The sequence below is a fragment of the Canis lupus genome, chromosome 21, assembly GCF_048164855.1.
Source record: "Canis lupus baileyi chromosome 21, mCanLup2.hap1, whole genome shotgun sequence".
NCBI lineage: Eukaryota > Metazoa > Chordata > Mammalia > Carnivora > Canidae > Canis > Canis lupus.
In genome coordinates this window covers 23,773,522-23,796,840 of record NC_132858.1, presented here as the reverse complement: position 1 = coordinate 23,796,840, position 23,319 = coordinate 23,773,522, and the positions used below count along the sequence as shown (strand labels likewise).

The 23,319-nt window shown below is 48.9% G+C and overlaps 1 protein-coding gene across 5 annotated transcripts in view; it reads left to right on the top strand.

The window, feature by feature from the left end:
- The first annotated feature begins 3,731 nt into the window (after window positions 1–3,731).
- Window positions 3,732–23,319, top strand: part of SLC1A2 (solute carrier family 1 member 2) — a 152,513-nt gene continuing 132,925 nt past the window's right edge. For 2 of the 5 annotated variants that reach the window (XM_072791120.1, XM_072791118.1), the window contains exon 1: window positions 3,816–3,876. In XM_072791120.1, the coding sequence (XP_072647221.1) occupies window positions 3,860–3,876 (17 nt within the window). In that variant the 5' untranslated portion in view covers window positions 3,816–3,859. Of the gene's footprint in view, window positions 3,877–4,183; window positions 4,313–18,499; window positions 18,519–23,319 lie in introns of those variants that run through there. The other 3 variants (XM_072791124.1, XM_072791125.1, XM_072791123.1) reach the window with 3 other exon arrangements.

Genomic DNA, 23,319 nt, shown 5'->3' with positions numbered 1-23,319 from the left:
CCAGGGCGCGATCCTGGAGACCCGGGATCGAATCCCACGTCAGGCTCCCGGTGCATGGAGCCTGCTTCTCCCTCTGCCTGTGTCTCTGCCTCTCTCTCTCTCTCTCTCTGTGTGACTGTCATAAATAAATAAAAATAAATAAATAAATAAAATTGAAGACCTGGTGGGAATGTTGGTAGGGGCTCTCCAGTGTGAGGAAAGAGGGTTCGTTCCTTCTAGCTAATGATTATTATCAGAGTTGTCTGTGGCATATCCTACATGATTTAATAGGCCTTATCTCCAAGAGCAGCTGAATGCAAATGGGTCTCAAGTGTAGGATAGGATGTCAGTGTTCCCAAACCCGGTTATTCCCAAACCCGGTTACTTATAGAGAAGGTGGGACCACTTCTCCCATCTAATCTGGCCATGCTTGATTATTCTCTTAGGCCCTCAACACCGAAAACACATAGGATTTTTAAAAGTTTATTTTTATTGAGATATAATTGACATATAACACTGTGGACCTTTAAGGAAGGTGTACAACGTGTTGATTTGCTACATTTCCATATTGTAGGATGATTACCACCATAGCCTTAGCTAACACCTCTATCGTGTCACCTAATTACCATTTCTTTTTTTGTGGTGGGAACAATTTATACCTAGTCTCTTAGCAACTTTGAATTTGAAATACAGTATTGTTGCTACAATCACTTTGCTGTGCATTAGATCGCCAGGCTATTTACCTTCTAGTTGCAGGTCCCCACCCTCAAATAACATCTTCCTGACTCCCTCACCCAAAAGCCCCTGGTGACTGCCATTCTACTTTGTTTTATATGAATTCTGCTTTTTTAGATTCCACATATAAATGATATCATAGAGTATTTGTTTTTCTGTGTCTGACTTGTCTCACTTTGCATTAATGCCCTAAGAGTATTTTTTCATCAGATGGTTTAAAAAGTGAAACCAACCTCATCCCCGTTTCTCTGTCCTTTTATTTACTCTGTGTTTATGTGCCACCAGGTGCCTCGCCCTTGGCGGTGAGTGCTAATGAATGGTGCCCCTCGGCTCTCCATGCCTGTGTGGGGATAGGGAGGGATTATGATGGAGGAGTTTATTCACCCTCCTCTTGAGAGGGGTGTTGTAGTGCTGCTGGGATCATTAATATCTAGGCCTGGGATAGATTCCCATGGCTTTGTTCTCCAACTGCCACCTCAGCAGAAAGGGAAGTAAAATCCCTAATTTTCTTGAAAACATATTTTTTATTTCTTTATTCATGAGAGACACACAGAAAGAGGCAGAGACACAAGCAGAGGGAGAAGCAGGCTCCATGCAGGGAGCCCGATGCAGGACTCGATCCCAGGATCCCGGGATCACATCCTGAGCCAAAGGCAGACGCTCAACCACTGAGCCACCCAAGCGTCCCAAATTCCTAAATTGTAAAGAGAAACAAGAGTGTAAATGTTCACAGCCTGATAACTTTAGATACAAAACCACACGTCTACCCTCAGTAGGGCTAAGGGGAAGGCAGTGGCCAACATACCAGGAAAGCGCAAGAAGGTGGTTTTTCACCTGCAAATTATTTTTAAATGCATGTGCCGGATTGCCTTAATTTAATGCAGATTAATACATTAATCTGATAGCTACAATTTTAAAAAGAAAATGCAAAATTAGAAGGGTTGATAAGTAAAGGGTCCTAGGCTGATGAAGATCTAGATCTGGGTGGTTGACCTCACCGGGCAGACGGGAGGCCAGGTGAGCGAAAGGACTCACCAGGTAAGGTAGGGATGGGGGAAGATGTTTGGACTCAGGTATTGGGAGGAGGGGGGTGAGGTGGGGCGTGAAGGGAGGAGGTGAGCAGAGATTTAGCTATTTAACTTCCATTTAGTTCTTTTCTCTTCTTCGTGTTGTTCCTCTCGTGTGCCTATTCGTCCTTGGGTTGGGTGCTCAAGACACCATCCTCTGGGACCCTCGGATTTAAGGGACCGATTTTTGAGGGCTTTACAGGGTGCCAGACTTTAAAGCGCTTTGCATATCTTTTACATGTTTAGTTCTCCTAGCCCTGGGAGGCTGGGAATGTCACCCCCAGGCTGCCCACGGGAGGGGGGGCAAGTTGAGGAATCTGCCCCCCTCCTCGGTTACGCCCCTGCAGGTGGTGCCGCCCCGTGGGGGGGATGAGGCCCCGGAGACCCCAGGTGGCCCGCGCACTGCGGCGTCGGACAGGGGTGGGCGCGGCCCCGGGGGCATTAACCCGGGGAGGCCGCAGGAGCCCACGCGCCTAGGACCTGGGGCTCCGTGACCCCGCCCGCCCCGGGGAGCCCGGCAGGTTCCCAGCACCAGCTGGGACGCCTCCCGGGCGCGCTTGCACCTGCAGGTGTCGGTCTGCGGAGCCTTGTCCGGTCCTCGCCGCGGGCCTGCACGGGGCGTTATTATCCTCGGTCCCATTTTCCAGACCAAGCAAGTGAGGTCCCTCCACCCCACGCCCCCCTCCCCGGGCCCCCGCCAGCCGCAGCGTCCAGCAGGTGGCGGAGCTGTAGGTGTCTGCTGTGTCCCAAAGATAATAAAATCTGCGCGGATTTCGTCATTATTATGCAAAGCCGGCGGGGAGGCTCCGACCCTCCCCCGCCGGAGCCCATCTGTCTCGGCGCGCCGCCCCCGGGGCTCCGAGGCCGGAGGCGGGCGGGAGCGGTGGAGACGCGGCCCCCGCCGCCAGCCCCGCCAGTCTCCCCGAGGCTGGCCAGCCAGCGCCCCCGAGGCCAACCTCCCAAGGCTTAAAAAAAAAAAAATAAAAAAACCACGGCCTCCCCAGCAGCCCGCCCGCCCCCTGGGAGCTGCATTAATATTAATCCAGATGAATAATTGAAGGCCAGAGATTTATTCGGGCCGCGGCGGCGGGGGAGGGCGCGCGGCTGGGGGCACCCGGGGCGCGGGTGGGGTGGGGGGGTGGGCGTGCCGCCTGCCGGGGTGAGCCCGCGGGAGCCCGGGTGCCGAGGAGCGAGGGGAGGGGCGCGGGGGCCCCGGGGGAGGCGAGGACGGAGGGGCATCCCGGGTCTCGGCGCCCTGGCCCGCGCGTCGCCCGGCGCGGGGTGGCGCGGGGTGGCGCGGGGTGGCGCGGGGTGGCCCGGGGCCGCGCGGGCTGGAGGGGGAACAATAGCGGCTCCCGAGACGCTGGGCTCCTGCCACGGGCTGCCCGGGCCTCCCCGGCCACCGGCGGGGCCTCGTTTCTTATTTGGCTGGTTTATGGCGAGAGGCCGCGGCGGGATGGGGAGGTGCGGGGGTGCAGCGGTGCAGGGGTGCGGGGCTGCGGGGCGGCGGGGGGCGGGGGGCGGCCGTTAAAGGAGTCTCCCGAGGCGGCGGCGCGGGTGATGTCAGCGTGGACGGAAATAGAGAGGGCTCGCCCGCAAATCCCCAGCGGCGGCGGGGCCGAGCCTCGCCGTCCCTCCCCCGGCGCGCACACGGCGCACACGCGCGCACGCACACACTCCCCCGCGCCCCCGCGGCCTCCCCCGCCGCCCGCCGCGCCCCCAGCCCCGCTGCACGCGCAGGTGGCGGCGGCGGCGGCGGCGGCGGCGGCCCGGCGGCCCGGGGGCGGCGCCGGCTCGGGGACCCCCCCTCGCGTCCCCGCCCGCGGCCCCCTCGCGCCCCGCCGTGCGCCCCGCGGTGCGCCCAGGAGAGCCGAGCCGCGGCTGAGCGCCCGCCGGAGCCTCCCGCGCGGGCCGAGGCGCTCCAGGGCTCGCCCGGGAGGGGGTGGGGGGCGGGGAGACGGGGAGACGCTCCCCCTTAAATAGCGCGCTCCGCAGCCCGCCGGCGCTCCCGCCGCGCCCGCTCGCCCCGCGCCCGCCGCCGCCGGACCGGGCCCCAGACGAGGGGGCGTTCCCAGGCCATGGCATCCTCCGAAGGGTGAGGGGGCTTCCCTGCGACCCCGGGCGGTGGGGGGGAGGGGGGCCCGCGTCGGCCGCGGAGGGAGGGGACGGGGTGGCGCTCCCCGGCCGAGCCAGCCGCTTCGGCCCCGAAGATGCGGGAGGCGGACGAGGCTGCGCGAGTCGGCAGGGCCGGTGCAGGTGTGAAGACCAGCGCGACGGGAGAAGCCTCCCCGGTTACGTCCGAGACGCAGCAGCAGCGGCCGCGCCGGCGGCCGGGAGGCGGCACCGGCCGGGGTGACAGCCGGGAGCCGGGCCCGGGGCGCGCCGGGGCGGGGCGGGGGCGCGCGGCCCTGAAGCCCGCCCGGCCGGCGCCCGCCGCACCGTGGCCTCGCACTGCCGTGGAATCTCCCTGGCCAGCTCCAAGCACGGGTGCGAGAGATTTGGGTGCTTCCCGGGAAGAGGCGGGAAGAGAAGTGAGTTTTGGGGGGAGGCACAGGGGTCCCCAGATGCCAGCGGGTGGAGCGCGGGCTTCCCCATTCTGCCCCCGGCTTTGGTGCAATCCTCCCCGGGCCTCCAGAGGCCGCAGCTGCAGGGGGGGATGTTCCCAGCGGACGAGTGACAGCCGCCTGCCCTTCGCAAGAGGGAGATGGGGCTGCAAGGGGCAAGAGGATCCCTTGAGCACTCACTCCTCTAAGGAAGGGCCCAGAACAACGTCCCTGGATGGGGAAAACTTTTCTGGCTTGGTAGAAACTGAAATAGGGATCAAAGGACCGGTGTCGGGGAAGTCAGCTCTTTGGTGAATTCACAACATTGCACTGGATTGCACTGGCCACTTGCGAGAAGTCACTGGATCCAAGTTGCCAGGAGGGAGAGCAGTTCCCCTGGGCACTGGGGAAGAATCCTTGGTGCCGGCACTTTGCATGATTTCTCTTTCTAATAAATTTTACCAATTTCTCCGGCTTGTTTTGGGGGAGAAGGCTCTCTAAGTGGGAGCAACGAACTGTGTTCCAAAGTTAGATCTTTAGATTCCGGCCTCCCAACAAAAGGAAGGTATTTCTAAAACCACCTCTCTGTGTTCAGGAGAAGGAACTCATCCCTCTTCTGTCCCTGAGAGTCCTTCCGATGGAGCCTGGCACCTTGTGGTAGCCTGAGATTTCTTCTCTCTTTTCATTCTAATATTTTAGCGGCGTGGGCTTTTTTGATTATTGTTTCTGCAAAAAAGATACTTCAGGAAGACACGTGTGTACGGGGAGGGGGGTGGTACCTTGTGCTAAAACAGAGATCTAGAATTAAATATTAAGAGCCCATATGGCTCAACATGAAAGGTTTTCACTGTTTAATCAGTCTCTCATATTAGAAAAGATATAAAGGCATCTCTGGCTGCCTTTGGGGGCCCTTCGAGACTTAACCCCTGCTTGTAAGGGCATCTGTGAAAGAGGTGGATGATGGTTGTCTTTCAAATCCTGCACCCAACTCACTCCTTATTTTGTTAGCCAGATGGTGGAGGGAAAAGGTAAGTCAACAACAAAGCCCCCCCAGAGAGTGCATCTCACCTTTGTCCAATACGAGAACTGTGCAATGATCTGACATTAACGACAGAGCAGAAGTGATTTTCAGTGTTTTTAAGATTCACCGTCAATTAATGCCATATTTGTGCACTGTGCATAGTTAAGAAAAGATAGGCTAGAAAACCCCGTTGTATTTAGGAGATGAAAGGACTGAAAAAAATTGAAAGGCCGGGCAACATATAGAAAGATCTATGACCCATTAATATTTAAGAACAGTAGCTGATGAGCAGGTGACATTTTCTGAAACCCTGGTCTTTCTCCGTCTCTTCCTTTCTTCCAGGAGCATTTACTGAGTACCTGGGTAGACCTCACAGGGAAGGCACTCTTCGGGGATATAAGCACATAAATAGTCTGAGAGCTGGCTTTTAGAAGGCCGGCTCCAGTTGACGACTTTGATTAGCAAACTGTCCATATGGTTTGGTGAGATTCTCTTGCCTCTTCTGACATCTTTGATTAATGTGCCTTATCAACAGAAGTTCACGGAGAATCCTCAGGCGAGTTGCCTTTGTTAGTTTTTGCTTCCCACCAATGTTGGAGCTGTTTCTTTGAAACACATTGCTGAGAAGGAAGCAAAAATAGCAATACAGTTAGATGTTTTCAATACCTGTATTTTCGGTTCAACTCTGTTTGATCGAGAACGTTTGGAAATGGGAGAGCGTGGTGGACTGACCATCTGGTTACCATTCCTTTGGTGGGATAGTTACTGTCAACTACATATGCCGATTACCAAGTAGAAGCGATAGTGACATCTTATGTTTGTTTAGCACCCCACTTGCAAAGCCCATTTGTGTGTATCAGCACATTTGATTCTTCCAATGTCTGTGAAGTAGGCGGTCCAATGAAAACGGACTTTAAGAATAAAATGGCATAGAATATAATGTCGTCTTCCCAGGAAGAGTCCAGAATTCGGCAGAACTTTGGGGTTAGCATCTGGAAATGTCAGTTATCATTGAAGAGTATACTAGGCACGTCTAGCGCGGGCGGTTACTGTTTTTCTCTCAAACCTTTGGCCTACACATGTTGCAAATTGTCTTTTGGAATATTCTTGTCAGCCTCTGCACTTGGTCATCACCTTTCCAAAGGATACTCAAAGGCGGTTTGGTTATTTGAGGTTTCTGATTATTTGGAATTGGGATTATTAGTATTCAGTTTCCGTAAAAGTCAACAGTGGACTCTTTGGTAGTTCCCAGGCCCCGAGAGATATTCTTTTTGCAAGGCAATGTCTAATTTGATAGTTGAGCACTTTTTTTTTTTCTGGCTCCCCAGAGGTGGCTAGAGCTACGGTTTTAGGTCCTTGACCCAAATTGGAAAGAGGTTATAAGTAGTTGGTGGCAGACAGTGTCAATGAGGGACTGAGTTATATTGGAGCGCCTAGATGCTGTAGAGGTGGATGTTTTAGAAATATGTTCTGGGGGGTGGGGGACGCGAAAGACTGCTAAGTCTCCGTGTTTGTCAGGAACCCACAGCGATCCGTCTTCTGATCAGTTCCCAGGAGCCAAGGGGTCAGGGCGAAAGCCAACCACAAGGGCTTGGATTTCAGTGTGACTAAGAAAGCAAATGAAACAGAAAACTGCTGACAGCAGAAAAACCCTGGCAAGGGAGACCTCTGGATTTATTATTTCAAGCAAACAAAAGCAAAACATAACGATTGCCTTCTCCCCGCTACCCTCGGGAATAAGGTTGAGGGCAGTGGAAGGAAGAGCTCACATGGAGTAGACTGAGTGGGGGGCGTGAGGTTTGGGGTCCAGAGGGGTTTGCAGATTGCCTGCCTCGGGCTCTGCTGCCATATCCATTTCTCATTTTGAAGAATCTAAAAATCATCCTCCTTGGGTAAAATAGATAATAATGGAATTATGAAAAAGCCACTTCATGTTTACTAAGACGGCCTCTTGGGAGTGACTGGAAGCTCAACTCTAACAAGAAACAATTTCAAATTCCAGATGAAACTGGATTTCCACCGAATGAAGTGGAAGAGCCAGGGTGTTAAAAACCAAAAAACAGGTCTGCCCGTCGGTATCAATGGCTACTTCTTTTGCTCTTTTATACAACACGATTAGGTGCTGTCTCCTTTCGCTTCGCGTTTAAGGGAAATGTCAGACAAGGGAAAGTCTTTAAGTGATAGTGCTGCGGCTGCAGAAACCAGCAATATTTAACAGCTAAGTGTGAAATTTCTGGGTCATTGTGCCATAAATCCTACAGACCCAGGATTGCAAAGCTTTACACAGTTTGAAGCTCAACACGGGTTGATTTCAATATAAAATCCCCCTCCCTACCCTCCTCTATGACTGTATCACCAATGCCCAGATGTCTGGTTTTCCCCCATTTAGAGGCAAACTAAATTGTTTTCCATGCTGATTTTACCCCCGTGGGACTGGCTGGTCCCTCCGAACTCACTGAATCTACTCTTCGTTTCAATGACCTGCTATGATTATTTTAATCAAATAAAGACGCCAGTAATTAAAACCTAGCAGTAGTGGGCCAAAGTGTCACTCGGAAGACAAAATTTTAGTTTTGCTTGCGTTTTAAGAACTTGCCCTTGAAGTCTGAAAAAGAAAAATCTAACAAATGCCGTAGACCGCCTTGCTTGCTGACTTCTCTACATGCCCTTAACAGCTTGTTGGGGGCAAGCAGGATGCTTCATAGCAAGGGTTTTAGAATCCAGATTAGGGCAAATCTCTTTATTTATCGGATCCTGTGCTTGCTCAGGATGCTTCCCCCCCACCCCACTGCCCGCCCCTCACCCCGCAAGGCACCAAGTGCCAAGTCCTTGGAATGAATTCTTTAAAGGAGTGTTTAAAAATACCTCATTGCTCCATCTCCACGTGCTCCACCATTGATTGGAGGCAGATGGGCCGCATATTTGTCAGTAGAGTAGAAAAGGACTCGCATCTCGTTATAAATCTGTCTGGTTGGCTTTAGACGATGGCAGGGCAGACAATGGGCCAGCGGTATCAAAGGCAAATGGGGAAAAGGGAAGATCCTTAAACTCTTCAAAAGAATAACTCATTTTCTTAGTGCTTTGCCCTCCCCCCGCCACTACCTGCCCCCAAATGGTTGTTTTTCAACAGTGTGGATGTTTATTTACTTATCTTTCATCAATGTATTTATTTAATTTTCCGTGTAGGCGAGCAGATGCGACAGCTGTCTGCTGAGCCGCCCCCTGGTGTTTTTGGCAATCTTGGTGGCTACTTTGGATTAAGGACGAGAGCGGAGCAAGGGTTGTCCTTTAAAAATGGGATGAAGGGAATGAGCTGTATTTCGGTGGCTGGACTTGGCCTGTGTCAGTTCGGGCTCCCTCTAGGATACACGATGGTACTTGTTAAAGACCTCAAATGACGTCCCTGGAGACCAGGAGGGCGACGTTTCCCCTCCCGCACACCCCTGTCTATTAGAGGCGTCATTTAAATCACGGAGAGGACTTTCTTCTGTTACATCTGGTCAGGGGTGCCATCTGTGTCACTTGCTCTTCATAATGTGGCATGGGACTTTCTCATGTGCTCCCGACATCCTGGGTCCCCAGGCCCTGTGCTCTCGGGATCACAGAGGTGGTGGCAAGGCTGGAAGTGGGTCTGAGGCTGGTCTGCATCCCAGGCACGGCCGTTCCCGCAGCACGGGATGAGGTATTGGACCGCTGTGGCCTGTATGCAGCCCGCAGGCAAGTGTGTTTTGGCTTACATGGGATTTTGAAAACGTTAGGATGATTTGCCTGTACACCTATTCCACGTAAAAAAGGAATCCTGATTCTGGCTTCTCGGAAACATCGGGAAATCTGATGGCAAAGCATCTGTCCTTTTGTCTTGGTGCAGTGGACTGAGTGATCACAGCCCTGCATTGTTTTAAGCGCTCTCTATGTATTAATTTATTTAATCCCCGCAGCACTGTGAGGCACCAGGACTATTAGTAGCTCCATTTTATAGGTGTGGAAACTGAGGCATAGAAAGATTAAGTAACTTGCCCAAGGTTTCGCAGTTTGCGAGTGGCAAAGACAAGCTGTAAACCCAGGCAGCCTGGCGCTGGCCCCCTTGGTCCTAACCATTGGATGACACTGCTTGGTTCCACACGGTTGAGGTCAGCTGGGGCCAAGTGGCTCTTTTCTGAGATAGGGCCTGCGCCTTCCAGATTGGGCACAGTCTTTTCTGAGACTCCGGGTGCATGTGGCCTGCTTGACCCTTTACCTCTCTAAGGCAGCCTTTGAGACAATGAGTTTTGAGTTCTGGCCTCTCACGGTATGCCACTGCCCAGTGCTTGCAAATCGGCAGAGTTCTTCAAAACCCCATCTCTACGACACACAAGGTAATTCCAGTAACTTTTTCTTGCTAACTCTCTAACCGCTACCTTCTTGTTAGTTCCTTTAACTTTGCTCTGGGTTGTTCTTAATGATGAGCTCTTTTGTAATTATTGGTTGTCAGGATGGCAATAACGCAGTCTTATCCAGAAACCGCCAGGGCATGACCACATGGGTCCCATCCTTTGGAACACCGAACCTGGGGCATGTGCTTCTTAGTGGCAGATGTAGCTGAGTATTTTATGGCTCTGGCATTTATCCTTTCCTGTATGATTCCAACTATAGCGGTTTAGGGTTGTGATTTCACTTACCCACTTTCTTAAAACAGCTATTACCCTGCCCTTTTAGGAGTAGGGCTGATGTTGTCACTGTTGGTTTTCTTTCTTTTTTTTTTTTTTGTAACATATGCAAACAGTGATGAACTAGAGTTGCCTTTTAAATTGAGGAGACATTTTTTCAGAGGTCATATTGCTGTGTTTTAAGCACAGTTTGCTGATCACTCAATAGGTGGCAGTAGATGTCTGCACTGGTGGTTTGACTCCCTTTGGAAGCCCTTGGCTTCTTAGGGATTCCAATTCCCACAGCATTCCATTGTTTTTTCATTGAAAAAAAAAATGTCTCCCCCAAATATGTCATTTGGTATTTGTGAGACAATTGTCATGTATCGACAATGTTCATAGATACCACTATAAACAAATATAAATGGGACCATTCATTTGAATGTATTCCAAGTCTGTCTGGCTGCATATATATATGCATATATATAATTATACATACGATATAATTATATATATAGGATATATCATTATATATCATTCTATATATGATATAATATGTTTTCATTACATTCTATGGAATCTTATGCTCATTTTACAGATGGAGAAATTGAAGCTTAAGAAATTTTGATTTTATGCTGTTATCGGGTGCCTTTTATTTTTAAATCTAATTCTACTCAGTTTCAAAGTATCCACATTTTGCAGTTAATTCACATTTCCTTAAAATTTCACAGTCCCTCCTTATGTTTGTTTGTTTGTTTTAGCTCCAGTGGGTGTCTCCAATCATTTTGGTCAAAGGGAATAAGATAGCAAAGTGTGCTTGCAAGAAGAGATGATGAAGAATTTAAGAGACAATGTATAGGAAGGATGGCAGTGATTACAGAGAAGTTAACTTATCTCTGAATGGAGATGTGGCATTAAAGAAGATGCCACCATTAAAAAAAAAAAAAAGAGGGAATAAGTTTAGGCGACTGAGAACAATGATCAGACCCCAGCTTGTAGACATCAAACTGTAGAATTTCAAATAGAAGAAGCAGGTTAGTGCACGAAGGTAGATAGGGTAAAAGAAGACAGATAAAGCAAGGAAAGCATTCTTTTCTGTTAGGCATCAGGCCAAGCCAACTGCTGCAGACCAAATTGTATTTTTGTTTTTATCTCAGTCTTTACTTAAAAGAGCAGTTGTGATCTGATAACCAGCTTTGTTAGGAAAGTGGATAGAAGTCAACATGAACAAAGCACAATTAGATAGGCTTGTCTAGCCACTCTGGAAAACTGTGTGGAGGTTCCTCAAACAGTTAAAAATATACCTGCCCTACGACCCAGCAATTGCACTGTTGGGGATTTACCCCAAAGATACAAATGCAATGAAACGCCGGGACACCTGCACCCCGATGTTTCTAGCAGCAATGGCCACTATAGCCAAACTGTGGAAGGAGCCTCGGTGTCCAACGAAAGATGAATGGATAAAGAAGATGTGGTTTATGTATACAATGGAATATTACTCAGCTATTAGAAATGACAAATACCCACCATTTGCTTCAACGTGGATGGAACTGGAGGGTATTATGCTGAGTGAAGTAAGTCAGTCGGAGAAGGACAAACATTATATGTTCTCATTCATTTGGGGAATATAAATAATAGTGAAAGGGAAAATAAGGGAAGGGAGAAGAAATGTGTGGGAAATATCAGAAAGGGAGACAGAACGTAAAGACTGCTAACTCTGGGAAACGAACTAGGGGTGGTAGAAGGGGAGGAGGGCGGGGGGTGGGAGTGAATGGGTGACGGGCACTGGGTGTTATTCTGTATGTTAGTAAATTGAACACCAATAAAAAAAAATAATTAAAATAAAAAAAAATATAATTACTATAGCTGTAAAACTAAAAAAAAAAAAAAAAAAAAAAAAAAAAAAAAAAAAAAAAAAAAAGATAGGCTTGTCTAGAGGTGAAATGGATGGATATCAGCTGACAATACTCATCACAGACACTCGGAGGGGCTCATGGTCCCTGGGGAATGGGTTTAGCTATTATTTTTTATCTTTAGATGCAACATATGGTCTGGGAAAAGTGTCAAAAATGAAGTTGGGACTAATTTCTAGGAATGGCATTAGAGAGTAATGGAATTATAGACTGAATCTATTTCCCTGGTGTTTCTCTGGGATTCAAAGTCATCAATCAGGAGACATTAGTAAAATCGTCATAGAATAGAAGCTCTGAAGGGATCATCGATTTTTTGATTGTGATTAATTGCTCACATTTCAGATGAAGAACTAATCTTTTGTAGAAGTTTATCTATTAGTCTGAGAATATTCAAATTTGAATTCTTTTCAAGACATTGATACATTGGGTTTGCTGCTGGTTGGTCTGGGGAGCGCTGTGAGGTGGAGACTTGTGTTCATGGAGTTTATTGAGGGGAGCTGTCAGCATAAATCCCTGTGGAAGAGGGAAAGAAGCAAGGGTGGTCCGAGGGAGAAATTGAAACAGTCGCATCAAACGACTCAGCCCATCCCACAGGAAGCTCCAGTGCAGGGATGTTTCTTCAGAGTGATCTTTCTACCACTGCACCAACCAGTCACCGAATCTGGGCTGTGCTTGGGCAGTGGGCATGGCCCCAGGTGAATACTGTAGGGCCAGGGGAAAGGCTGTAGAGGGTGCTATAGTCGGTAACTGTCACTTAGCAGCACTGCCAGCAGCTGTGGAAATAAATCTTACAATCCTGAAGGTGCAAGGATGGGAATCTCGGCAGCACACCACAGCATCCGTTAGTGACTCCAAATTCAAACATTTGAGAGATAATTGAATAATGGGTACGGTTGCCTTCGGTCTGAATATCCAGGCCTCCACAAAGCTATTATCTGGAATAAAATACTATACCTTAACAGAATATGTGGTTGGGGGGAAAGGATGGGGAGAATGAGTGGGGATCACGTTACCCAGGTTTAGCGGGGCCCCCCGCAGCCCCCAGAGACAGATGTCAGAAGCCCTTCTCTTCACTCTAGATCCGCCAAGAGCATCTGGTGCAACAAGAGGATGAGTATCTGAAATTGCTCCCTAGGAAAGGGTTCTCAACTCTTGTTAATGGGAAGGGCCAGAGAAAGCAATAGATAAATATATTGGGAACCAGAGAATAGCTATTACTGATACTTCCAGTGCTGACAGCAACCATTTCTATGTTCCTCCTAGTGTGTTTCCCATGGAGTCCTTGCCTTCGGAAAAGGTGGGCAGTGAACTAAATAATCCCTTTCTGGAACATCCGCTGCGTTGTTCTGTTGATTCAAGAATGCAATGCATTCCATCAATCTGCAGCCAAAGGTGCTTTTATGTTGATATATCTCAGCTCTATTCCTTCGGCAAATATTTTGTTCAGAGGTGAAAGAGCACTTTTGTACATAATCTAAGGCCTTGTAGACCTTAGACTTCTATGGATGTTTCCCCTTACTCTCTCATGTTTCGCTGACTCTGCTCTCTGAGACCAGGACATTGATTATGGACGTGCTTGTGTTTTTATTAGCACAACTTAATTCAAACGGCTTAGTCGTACAACAGTAGAAGATAAAACAAACCGACGTTGAAAATTGCCTTTCTTTCTTTTCTTTACCTGCTTTCAAGAGTTTCAACTCTGTTATTTACTATAGGAAATAGATACTGTGCGTATTTCCGGTATTTGGATAAAGACAATACTGTATTCAGTCAACATTTAGAAAATCCATTTTGTACATAGAATTTAACTACCAGCCAAATACCGGGATGTGAAGGATTCACTATTGTCAAAGAAATTATTTTTAACAAAGGATTTTAACCTTTTGTCCTCTGGATCAGTGGCTCTTTCTCCCATAACAGTGATAACAACAACAACAACAACAACAACAACAACAACAACAACAAGTGCAATTGTTAAAAAACCAAAATAAAAACAATCCCCCAAAACCCAAACTTCAAATATTTCAGAATGGCATAAAATAAAGAAGTAAAACAATGCCTCCTACCTCAACCTTGTTCTCTAGACTTACTCATGATTTGGCCTGTCCTTTGAGACATTTTTTCTATGTCCATATGAACATCGTATTGTTAATGTGCAAATTGCACCATCCTATACGACTGTTTTACAACTTGGTTTCCACTTAATACCTCCAGGTATATAGGCGTCTGTTATATATATCTGGTAATAGTCTGCCATATGGCCACGTAATGATTGATTTAATCAGTCCCTGGCTGATAGACATTTAGGTTCTCTTCAAGTCCTTGTTGTCATAACAGTGTTGGGTGGAATATGAATTGGAAGGGAGAATGAGGCAGGGATACGGAGACCAGTTAGGATTCAGGAGACAGCAGTGATCCATAGGGGGAAATAATGGCCCAAATGAGGGCATAGGGATGCATTTGCATTACCAGGTTCTGGGGATATTTAGAAGGACTCAGTGACCAAACATAAGTAGTGGGAGAGCAGGAGGGAGTCTCTTGGATTTCTGGCTTAAGCAAATGGAGGTGGGAAAGAGTGCAGAAAAGGAATTCAAGAGAGAGATGGCAAGTTTGAAGGGGAAGATAATTCAGTTCAGCACACTGGGTTAGAATTTTTTGGTGGGGGGCACCTGGGTGGCTCAGTGGTTGAGTGTCTGCCTTTGGCACAGGGATCCTGGGATCGAGTCCTGCATCAGGCTCCCTGTGGGGAGCCTGCTACTGTCTCTGCCTCTCTCTGTGTCTCTTATGAATGAATAAATAAAATATTTAAAAAAAAGAATTCTTTGGTGGGGCATCAGGTGGGGATGCTCACTGAGCAGTTGGATATAAGGGCTTCCAGGGGTCTTGAGGGAGTGATATATATGATCACAGAAGTAAATGAGCTCACCCAGAGGGATCATGAGGCTAGAAAGAAAAATGGGGGTGGATAGGTGCTGAGGGACAAATCCCGGGATGCTTCTATGTCTGTAGATGGGCGGCGGGGGGTGGATGGATGATTCAGGGTTCACAGGATTCTGAGAAATAAGGAGGAACATAGAAGAGAGCAGGTGTCCAGACGGGGAGGTGGGGCCATACGCTATGGGGAGGTAAAATAAGGTAAGTCCTGAAAAGTATCATTGGGTTTATCGATTTCAAGGCAATCACTGACCTGTTCCAGAGCAGGGTCAGCAAAGGGGTGGCTACCGGGACCACGGTGTTGTGGGTTGAGAATGGATAGAGAGAGAAAAGGAAAGTAATTTTTTTTTTTTTTTCAAGAGTGGCTATCAAGGGAGGAAGGGAGTAGGAAAGTAGATGCAGGGGAGGTTGCATTTTTGGCTTACTCGTTTCAGTCTTAGGATGGGCGCAATGTAAGCATGTTCATGTGCTAAGGGAAGGTTCGGGTAGCGATGGCGAGGTCTTCTCGGGTACCCTCTCTGGAAGCTGGTGAAAGGAGGAGTCAGAACGAGAGGGCAATTCATTGCTCGACCTGGAGATTCCTGCCGCGGAGGGGAGGGCAGTGTGGCTCTGTGAGTGCTTGGCCCAGTTCCCGTAGACTTCCTGTTTGCCCAGTCCCGTAGCCCACAGCGTAGGGAAGGACAGCTCAGGACACAGGTGGACCAAAGGGCACCTGCCTGGACTGGCGGATCTGTGCCTGCCACTCTGGTGATACGCCATGGAGTGACAGATGGGGCAGCCGGCTAGAGCTGGGTCGATTATTTAGTAGTGATTGTCTTTAGTTTTTAAGGTTTAACTTCTGGAAGTCTTTCTAAGTCTCCTGAGCTGGGATTCTTCTCCCCCCCACCTCACCCCCACCTAATTGTTCATTTGTAGTCTCGTGTAGCTGGTGAAATGTCTTTGGACTCATTCTTGATCTTCATTTTCTCCGCTCTGTATTCTCTTTGGATCTCACCTCTTGGGCCTTTTCACATCACAGGCATATTGCCAAGTCTAAAATGTATATTTCTAGCTCAGATCTCTTCTCCAAGCTCCAGATTCCTAGATCCTATCATCTAATCAACTTCTCCCTTTGTGCGATGCACCGACATCTCCAAATTACTGTGCCTGCAGTGGAACTCCTGATATTTCCTCCTTCAGACTTAACCCTACGCCGCCCCCCTAAGTGTCTCCCATCTCAGTAAATGGCACCAGCATTCATCTGGCCGTTCAAAGTGAGCAGTGTAGGTGTTAGTCCTATTTGTTCTTTTTCTTCCATCAGCCCCAACCTACAAGCTTTCTCAGTCCCATCTCCAAAAGGCACCTTTGCCGCGGCCCTCACATCAGCTCGGACAACTGCCATCGCTCTGCTGCAAGCTCCACAACCTTCTACCTTTGGGTTCCTCAACTACCCCCATGGTCTTGTCCACCACCTTAGGGCCCATTCCTGTGGTCGGGGCCACCTCCTACCTCCACCCCCAGTCCTTCTTCCACTGGCAGGTGCTCTCTTAGCCTAGAGCACCCTTCAGTCCTCGATGCGAACACCATTTCTCAGAGAGGCCTTCTCCCATCACTCCAGAAACGAGGCCCCCCTCTCGTTTGCTTCCTTCATGACATCAGTTATAGTTTTGTAAATATTTTATTTATTTACCTTTTGGTTTGCACCTGCCTCCCCACCGGAACGTTTAGCACTCTGGCGGCTGGTCCATCATTGCACCCCCCGCCCCACGGTGCTGACACCGTGCACTCCATGAACATTTATTGACTGAATGCTCATCCGCCTCATCCAGTCTGGGGACGTGGGAAGGCTTCTCCCATTTGAGCTGGGAGTCTGTTCCCATTACACTGGTTCAGCCCTCTCTCACGCACTTCGTGCTAACAGAGGTGTCATTAGCACGTCTAAGGCTTGTCTGTCTGCTTGCCATCCTAGTGCCTCAGTTTACTACCATCGTCACAATGCGTGTGGGTGTAATCGCCTTGTCTAGCTTGGGAAGGAGACCTGTTAGGGCACCCAGGGGCCAGGAGGGGATGATGGTTTCAGGGAGGCGTCCGGGCCAAAGTGGAGAGAACACATCCTTTTGCTTCTTGGGATGCATCTTCCCTTTTTTAAGGTTCTAGTGGTCAGTTGAACCCCCGTGCCCAGCGGTCAGTAACCAGACTTTGGACTGCTCCGTAGTGAGGGGGTTCAGGGAGGTTACAAGAAAAACTCGCCGGGCAGCAGCTCATCTTGTGAAGCCACAGATAGACGGGTCGTAACCAGTCCTGCGCCTCTGCTCTTGTCTGGGAAAGATGACAAAGTCCTATTGCTGCTGTTATTTTTAAATGAAGTGACGTTCCATCAGGGGCGACTTTTGAACCCCAGCCCCCCCCCCCCCCCCCGTCTTTCCCAAGGATCACCTGCCTCCTCTCGGAAGGAGGTCTTTCTGTTCCTTTTCCTTGTGCCTTGTGAACGAACACAAGGAGAAGCTAGCATGACTTTGATATTCGGATACAAAGAAGGATTTCTTAACATCCAAGATGGTGTTTAAATTGCATCGGTGAATAAAATCCAGGCTCAGTAGTCCAACTGCCTTTGGAACTGATTTAGAAAAAGAAGAGTTGCCAGAGGCTGACAACGTTACTGTGAAATTGATGCTTTTTAGCTTTTAAAGAGATTCTCTATGTATTTCATCATTCCCCATAGAGTTCTCCTCTCTGGGCTTCCTACTGTGGTTGGCAAAAAAGAGGCGTGAGTCTAGAAATAATAAATCTTGTGGTTGGTATCAGTGTTTTCCGAAATAAAAAGGTTTGATGTTTCTCTGTTTCCCGAGGTGACTGCTCTGGAGCTTTCTGGCGGTGGGACCCGTTGAAGGGTATTTGTTGTGCCCTGGGCGGGGGGTGGGTCAGAGAATAAAAACCCTGTCTGGCATCTCCTTTCTTGACTCTCAGGAAGAATTCTGGGATTGGGGGATGGGCCACTTTGTGAAACCCCCTTCCTGAGCCTTGTGGGAAAGTCTTCAGCTGCATCCACCTTCCTCATCATTATGGCAAAGGCCAGATCCCACTTGGATTCGCAGCCGGGGGCGTTCAAACTGCGGTGTTTGAGGTCAAAGTAGACTCAAAGCAGGGCACCGTGCTTTCTGGTTTCCGCAGGCCTGGGAGTCTCTGTTAGTTGGGAGAACTAAGTGCACACGGGTCATGTTTTTTACTTTATTTGTTTGCTCTTTCCCTCTGAAGACTCTCAGTGGGTTTTCAGGAAAGTAAACCTCAGATGCCACACAAATGTCACATGACTGTCGGTTCCCCAGCAATCAGAAGGGCCAAAGCAGTGTGTGCAGCAGGGGGCACTGTGGAGCCCCACGTAGGCTCTCCGCAGGCCAAGGATCATTTTCCTGCAGCTCTGAAGCAGGAGCCAGAGGGCGAATTGTCCCTGTCCCAGGCCAACACCAGCTGTGAGCTTGGTTTGAAAGAAAGGAAGCCCTACTGCTTTGATTATTTACATTCCAAGTGACCTGGAGTTGTTAAGTCTCCCAGGGGACCAGAGCTCCCTGGCCCACAGGGCCACCCCTGGGACGGGAGGTTGAGAGAGAGTTGACAGCTGTCTCTTTCACCATCCTGGTCCTTGTCCACGTCATCAGCCACCTGGCTTCTCCTGGGGACTCATCGGTGCCGATGGAGAAAGATTCGCTGGTTCCAGAGCTCGGGTAGGTCCAAACTGGTTTTGTGTGGGTTGTTGACAGACTTTTAAGGTGAAGGGGCGACAATGGGGGAAAGGAGAGGCCTCTAAAGAGGGAGAAAAAGACACTAAGGGATTGAAAGGTACATTTTGAAAGAGTTGGAAAGGCCCCAAAATAAGCAACACCAGAATGGAAATAGGAAAACAGTTATCCTTCTTTTTAATAGGCTTAAGCAGGGGCACCTGGGGGGCTCAGCGGTTGAGCATCTGTCTTCTGCCCAGGGCGTGATCCCGGGGTCCTGGGATCGAGTCCCGCATCAGGCTCCCCACAGGGAGCCTGCTTCTCCCTCTGCCTGTGTCTCTGCCTCTCATGAATAAATAAATAAAGTCTTTTTAAAAAGACTCAATAAGTCGAACCAGCTACCTTGGAAGTCCAGCTTGTATTCCAACACCGTTGGAAGCGGGCAACAAAATTAAGGTAGGCGTGAAAATGCTGAGTGTGTGTTACAGGGCACACTCCCTTGGGAGGCGGCCGGACAGGACTGAGACTTAATTCCATATATTTGTCTAAAAGGGTTACTTCCCTCTCTACCTTTGAGCCTAGCTGCTGAGGCCGGCCAGGGTGATGAAGACGTTCCCATGTTTTCCAGGAGCAGGAATATCCCGGTTCCATCCAGCTGTGACTTTGGAGCCACATCACAGGGCGTTTGAAATTAACCTTTGAGTTTCTCACGTCAGGGAGTCACCGGGTGTTTGTTGAACGAATAAATGAAAGCAGTCATGAAACTCACTGAGTTTTGTTTTTAAAGATTTTATTTATTTATTCATGAGCGACACAGAGAGAGGCAGAGACATAGGCAGAGGGAGAAGCAGGCTCCGTGCAGGGAGCCTGACGTGGGACACGATCCTGGGTCTCCAGGATCAGGCCCTGGGCTGAAGGTGGCACTAAACCACTAAGCCACTGGGCTGCCCTGAGTTCTTTAATGTAATAATTTCTGATTCCTCTTTCAAGAGAATCTTAGGTTGAGTACAAAGAAAGAAATACAGGGAGGCTGGGCCAGTTTCATGGGCACGTGATGGGCAATAGCACAGGGCCTGAGCTCAGAAGGGGCCTCACTTTGGTTTAATGCTCTGCAGTCACCGTCTTGAAAAATTTTTTTTTTAAAGATTTTATTTATTTATGAGAGAGAGAGGGAGGGAGAGGGGGAGGCAGAGAGAGGCAGGCTCCACGCAGGGAGCCTGATGCAGGACTCTATCCCAGGATGCCAGGACCGTGCCTTGGGCCGAAGGCAGGCACTAAACCGCTGAGCCATCCAGGGATCCCCTTTGAAGTTCTTAATAATGAGGTGCCTTGTGTTTTCAATTTGCACTGGGCCTTGCAAATTATAGGGCCAGTCCCACAAGGAAGCCACATGTGTGCGGGCCTGTATGAGATACTGTTAATGGTGACGGAGAGAATGACCTTGAGGATACCTCGTCTCTTGCAGTCCACTACAATATTCCAATAACGAGGCTTTTTGCATGAAACAGCTTCTGGGAGCCGGTGTTGCACAGTGGTTAAAAGGGAGCGTTTTATTTATTTTATTTTTTTAATTTTTATTTATTTATGATAGTCACACACACACACAAGGAGAGAGAGAGAGAGAGGCAAGACACAGGCAGAGGGAGAAGCAGGCTCCATTCACTGGGAGCCCGACGTGGGATTCGATCCCGGGTCTCCAGGATTGCGCCCTGGGCCAAAGGCAGGTGCCAAACCGCTGCACCACCCAGGGATCCCTAGGGAGCGTTTTATACTCAGAAAGACCCACGCACAATTTTCTGTTCCTCCACTTACGAGCGGGGATAGCTTCTGGGAAGTGAATGAACCTCTCTGAGGCTCAGTTTGTCCCTCAAGTAGAGACAATAGCAGCCAGTTGATAGGGTTTGGGAAGGAGGAGGGCAGGATGTGAGCGCAGCACTCCGGGTGGTGTCTGGGGCGAGGTGGACACCCTGTGGCGATGACTGTCATCCTTCTTGAAATAGCGTGACTGTGGGACTTTTAGCCTGTTGAAGTTAGTGGAGGCTATCTACCTGTCTCCTGACTTCGCAAATTAGATAGTTAACACTCAGCACATACCCACAGGTATGTTGGCTAATTCTTCCTCCCGGAGCCACAGGTGATAAGATTAGAAGGTAGGCCCCGGACTGCTTTGATCTTATGAGTGGTGGTGTTTGGATTAGCGTAGGTTTGTTTGAAGACTTTTCTCCTATGTGCTTTCAACCCTGGAACTCATGACTTCTGACTCGAAATGCATGGTGGCTTTTCCAGCAGGCCTCCAGCCGTCTGGCACCAGCCAGGCGCCCTACAATTCAGTTCAATTCTGACACTTACCTACCTGGAATTGGCCTCAGGGCCCATGAGCAAGGGGCTGAGTCCCACCAGACTGCCCCCACTTGCGTGCCATTTGGAAGCCCACGTTGCAGTTCTGACTGCCTCACTGACCCCCAGCCGCCTTCCCAGGTTTGATAACCTGACAACTCAGGGAAACACCTCACTTATGTGTCCCAGTTTATTAGTAAAGGACACCGCTCAGAAGCAGCTAAATGGAAATGCATAGGTCAAGATATTGGGGAAGGGACGTGGTGTCCTCTCTGGGCGCACCAACGTCCCAGCACTTCAGTGTGTTCACCAGCCCAGAAGCTCCTGAAGGATCATGTAAGGCCTTTCTTTCTTTCTTTTTTTTTTTTTTTTAAGATTTTATTTATTCATTCATGAGAGACACAGAGAAAGAGGCAGGCTCTAAGCAGGGAGCCCAATGAGGGACTCGATCCCAGGACCCCGGAATCCCGCCCTGAGCCAAAGCCAGACGCTCAACCACTGAGCCACCCAGGCACCCCTCTATGTGATTTTGAAGGGAAATCAAGTAGTTAGAAAGACTTCTGTAGGATTTTTTCCTTTTTTTTTTTTTAATGTTATCTCTGTTAAGTTTTCATGGGACTCTGATTTTTCAGGGATGTACTTAGATGATTTGTGGCAGGAGTAAGCCATATTAAGGTATGATTCTGTAAGGGTGGAGAGTTTATCCCTGACAAATTTATTCCTTATGCATGAAATCCCATGCTGGCTAAACACGAACAAGATTAAACAAAAATCCCGTAACACCTATTCTATCACTAACCAGAGATAAATATCTTTAACATTGGTATGTTTCATTTCAGACTACATGCATATTTGCATATCAATACATTTTTAATAAAAAGAGAAGCATAGGGCAGCCCGGGTGGCTCAGTGGTTTAGCACCACCTTCAGCCCAGGGCCTGATCCTGGAGACCCGGGATCGAGTCCCACGTAGGGATCCTGCATGGAGCCTGCTTCTCCCTCTGCCTGTGTCTCTGCCTCTCTCTCTCTCTCTCTCTCTGTGTCATGAATAAATGAATAAAATCTTTTTATACTTTTAAAAAAGGGAAACATAGCCTATAGATTGTCCTATAAACTAATATTTTGACTTGGCAATGTGTTATGAACATCTGTTAATAAATTTAGATGAAGAAATGTCTTTTCTCTGCAGTTGGTTACCCCCCCCCCATCTTGGCTCTTTATATGTACATGTCCTTTTTTACATTCCACATCAGTCATCTGTTGAGATGATCACATTCTTTTTGTTTCAGGGCTTTTGCACAACATTCTCATGAGTTCCTTTTCTGTAACTGTGCAGAGTTCACACTGTGTTTCTAAGGGGTTAGCTTTCCTCTAACAAGTGCTTTTTGTGGGGGAAAAAAAAAGGTGGCTCTCGATGTTACTGGGACAGGCTTCTTCCTTTTTGCCCTGCCCTTTTGCTTCACCTGGAAGGAGCTGAACACCTTTTCTATTCTGAGGATGAGTAGATGGTCTGACAAGCTGTGCACACCTGGAAAAGGCATCCTCTGCAGCGCGACATGGAGATGCAAGGTTTGCCTCTCATGTCCTTAACTTTTCTGTCTCAAGATCCAGCCCTGCCCCTTATCCCAGCTGCCTCTCCACCTCAGCTGCGGGCATCTGGGTTTTGTACCCAATTTTTATGGAGATGACACCCACATAACAATCATGCAGGGAGAATCATCCAGTTTGGCTTCATTATCCGGGTAGGGCAAGCTCAAGGTGTTGGGTGCAGCTAACTAAAAGGGCTTGCTCTGGTTTCCCATCTTGGGAGATGCCCAAGGGGGCTAAGTGTCTGTTAAAGGCCATCTCTTGACTTCTTTTCGAGATGAAGGAGGACTATACGGGGAGGACAGCGATTCAGGGAGTAGGGAAAGAAGAGAGGCGAGTAATAAGGACATGATGAAGGTCCTTAAACGTGGATGGGTTGCTCTTTCCAGACTGGTAGGCACAGTCTGTGGCTGAATGTTTTTATTTTGTACTTAACTTGCAGGCTGCAAATAAATGCTCACGAAGCCTCTCCTGGAACTGGGTAGTGACCCAGGCATGGGCGGGCTCTGCAGGGCTTCCTTCCCTCCTGGTGGCAAGGCTCTGAATGGGCTCTCTCTAAAATGCAGCATACTCGGCCCTCATCTCGTGTGTCTCACAGCTCTGCAGGGCTGAGTAGGAGGCTAAGCCTTCTGCTGCTTAGGGTAAGACTTTGCCTTTTTTTAGATCTCTTAAGATGAGATAACTCATCACCTCTTAGAGAGAGTTGGGCGGTGGCATTGCTTTTTATCACCTGACAAACCATGGACCTCAGATATCTCTTTGCGCAGGCTTTACTTAATGCTGCGTGTGGTTGCTGAAGGCTTCGTCTCCTTTGGACTACTCACCGCGGGTAGCTCGTCAAATGGGGTGTGTCTCCTTGGCCAAACCATATTTTTGTTCCATC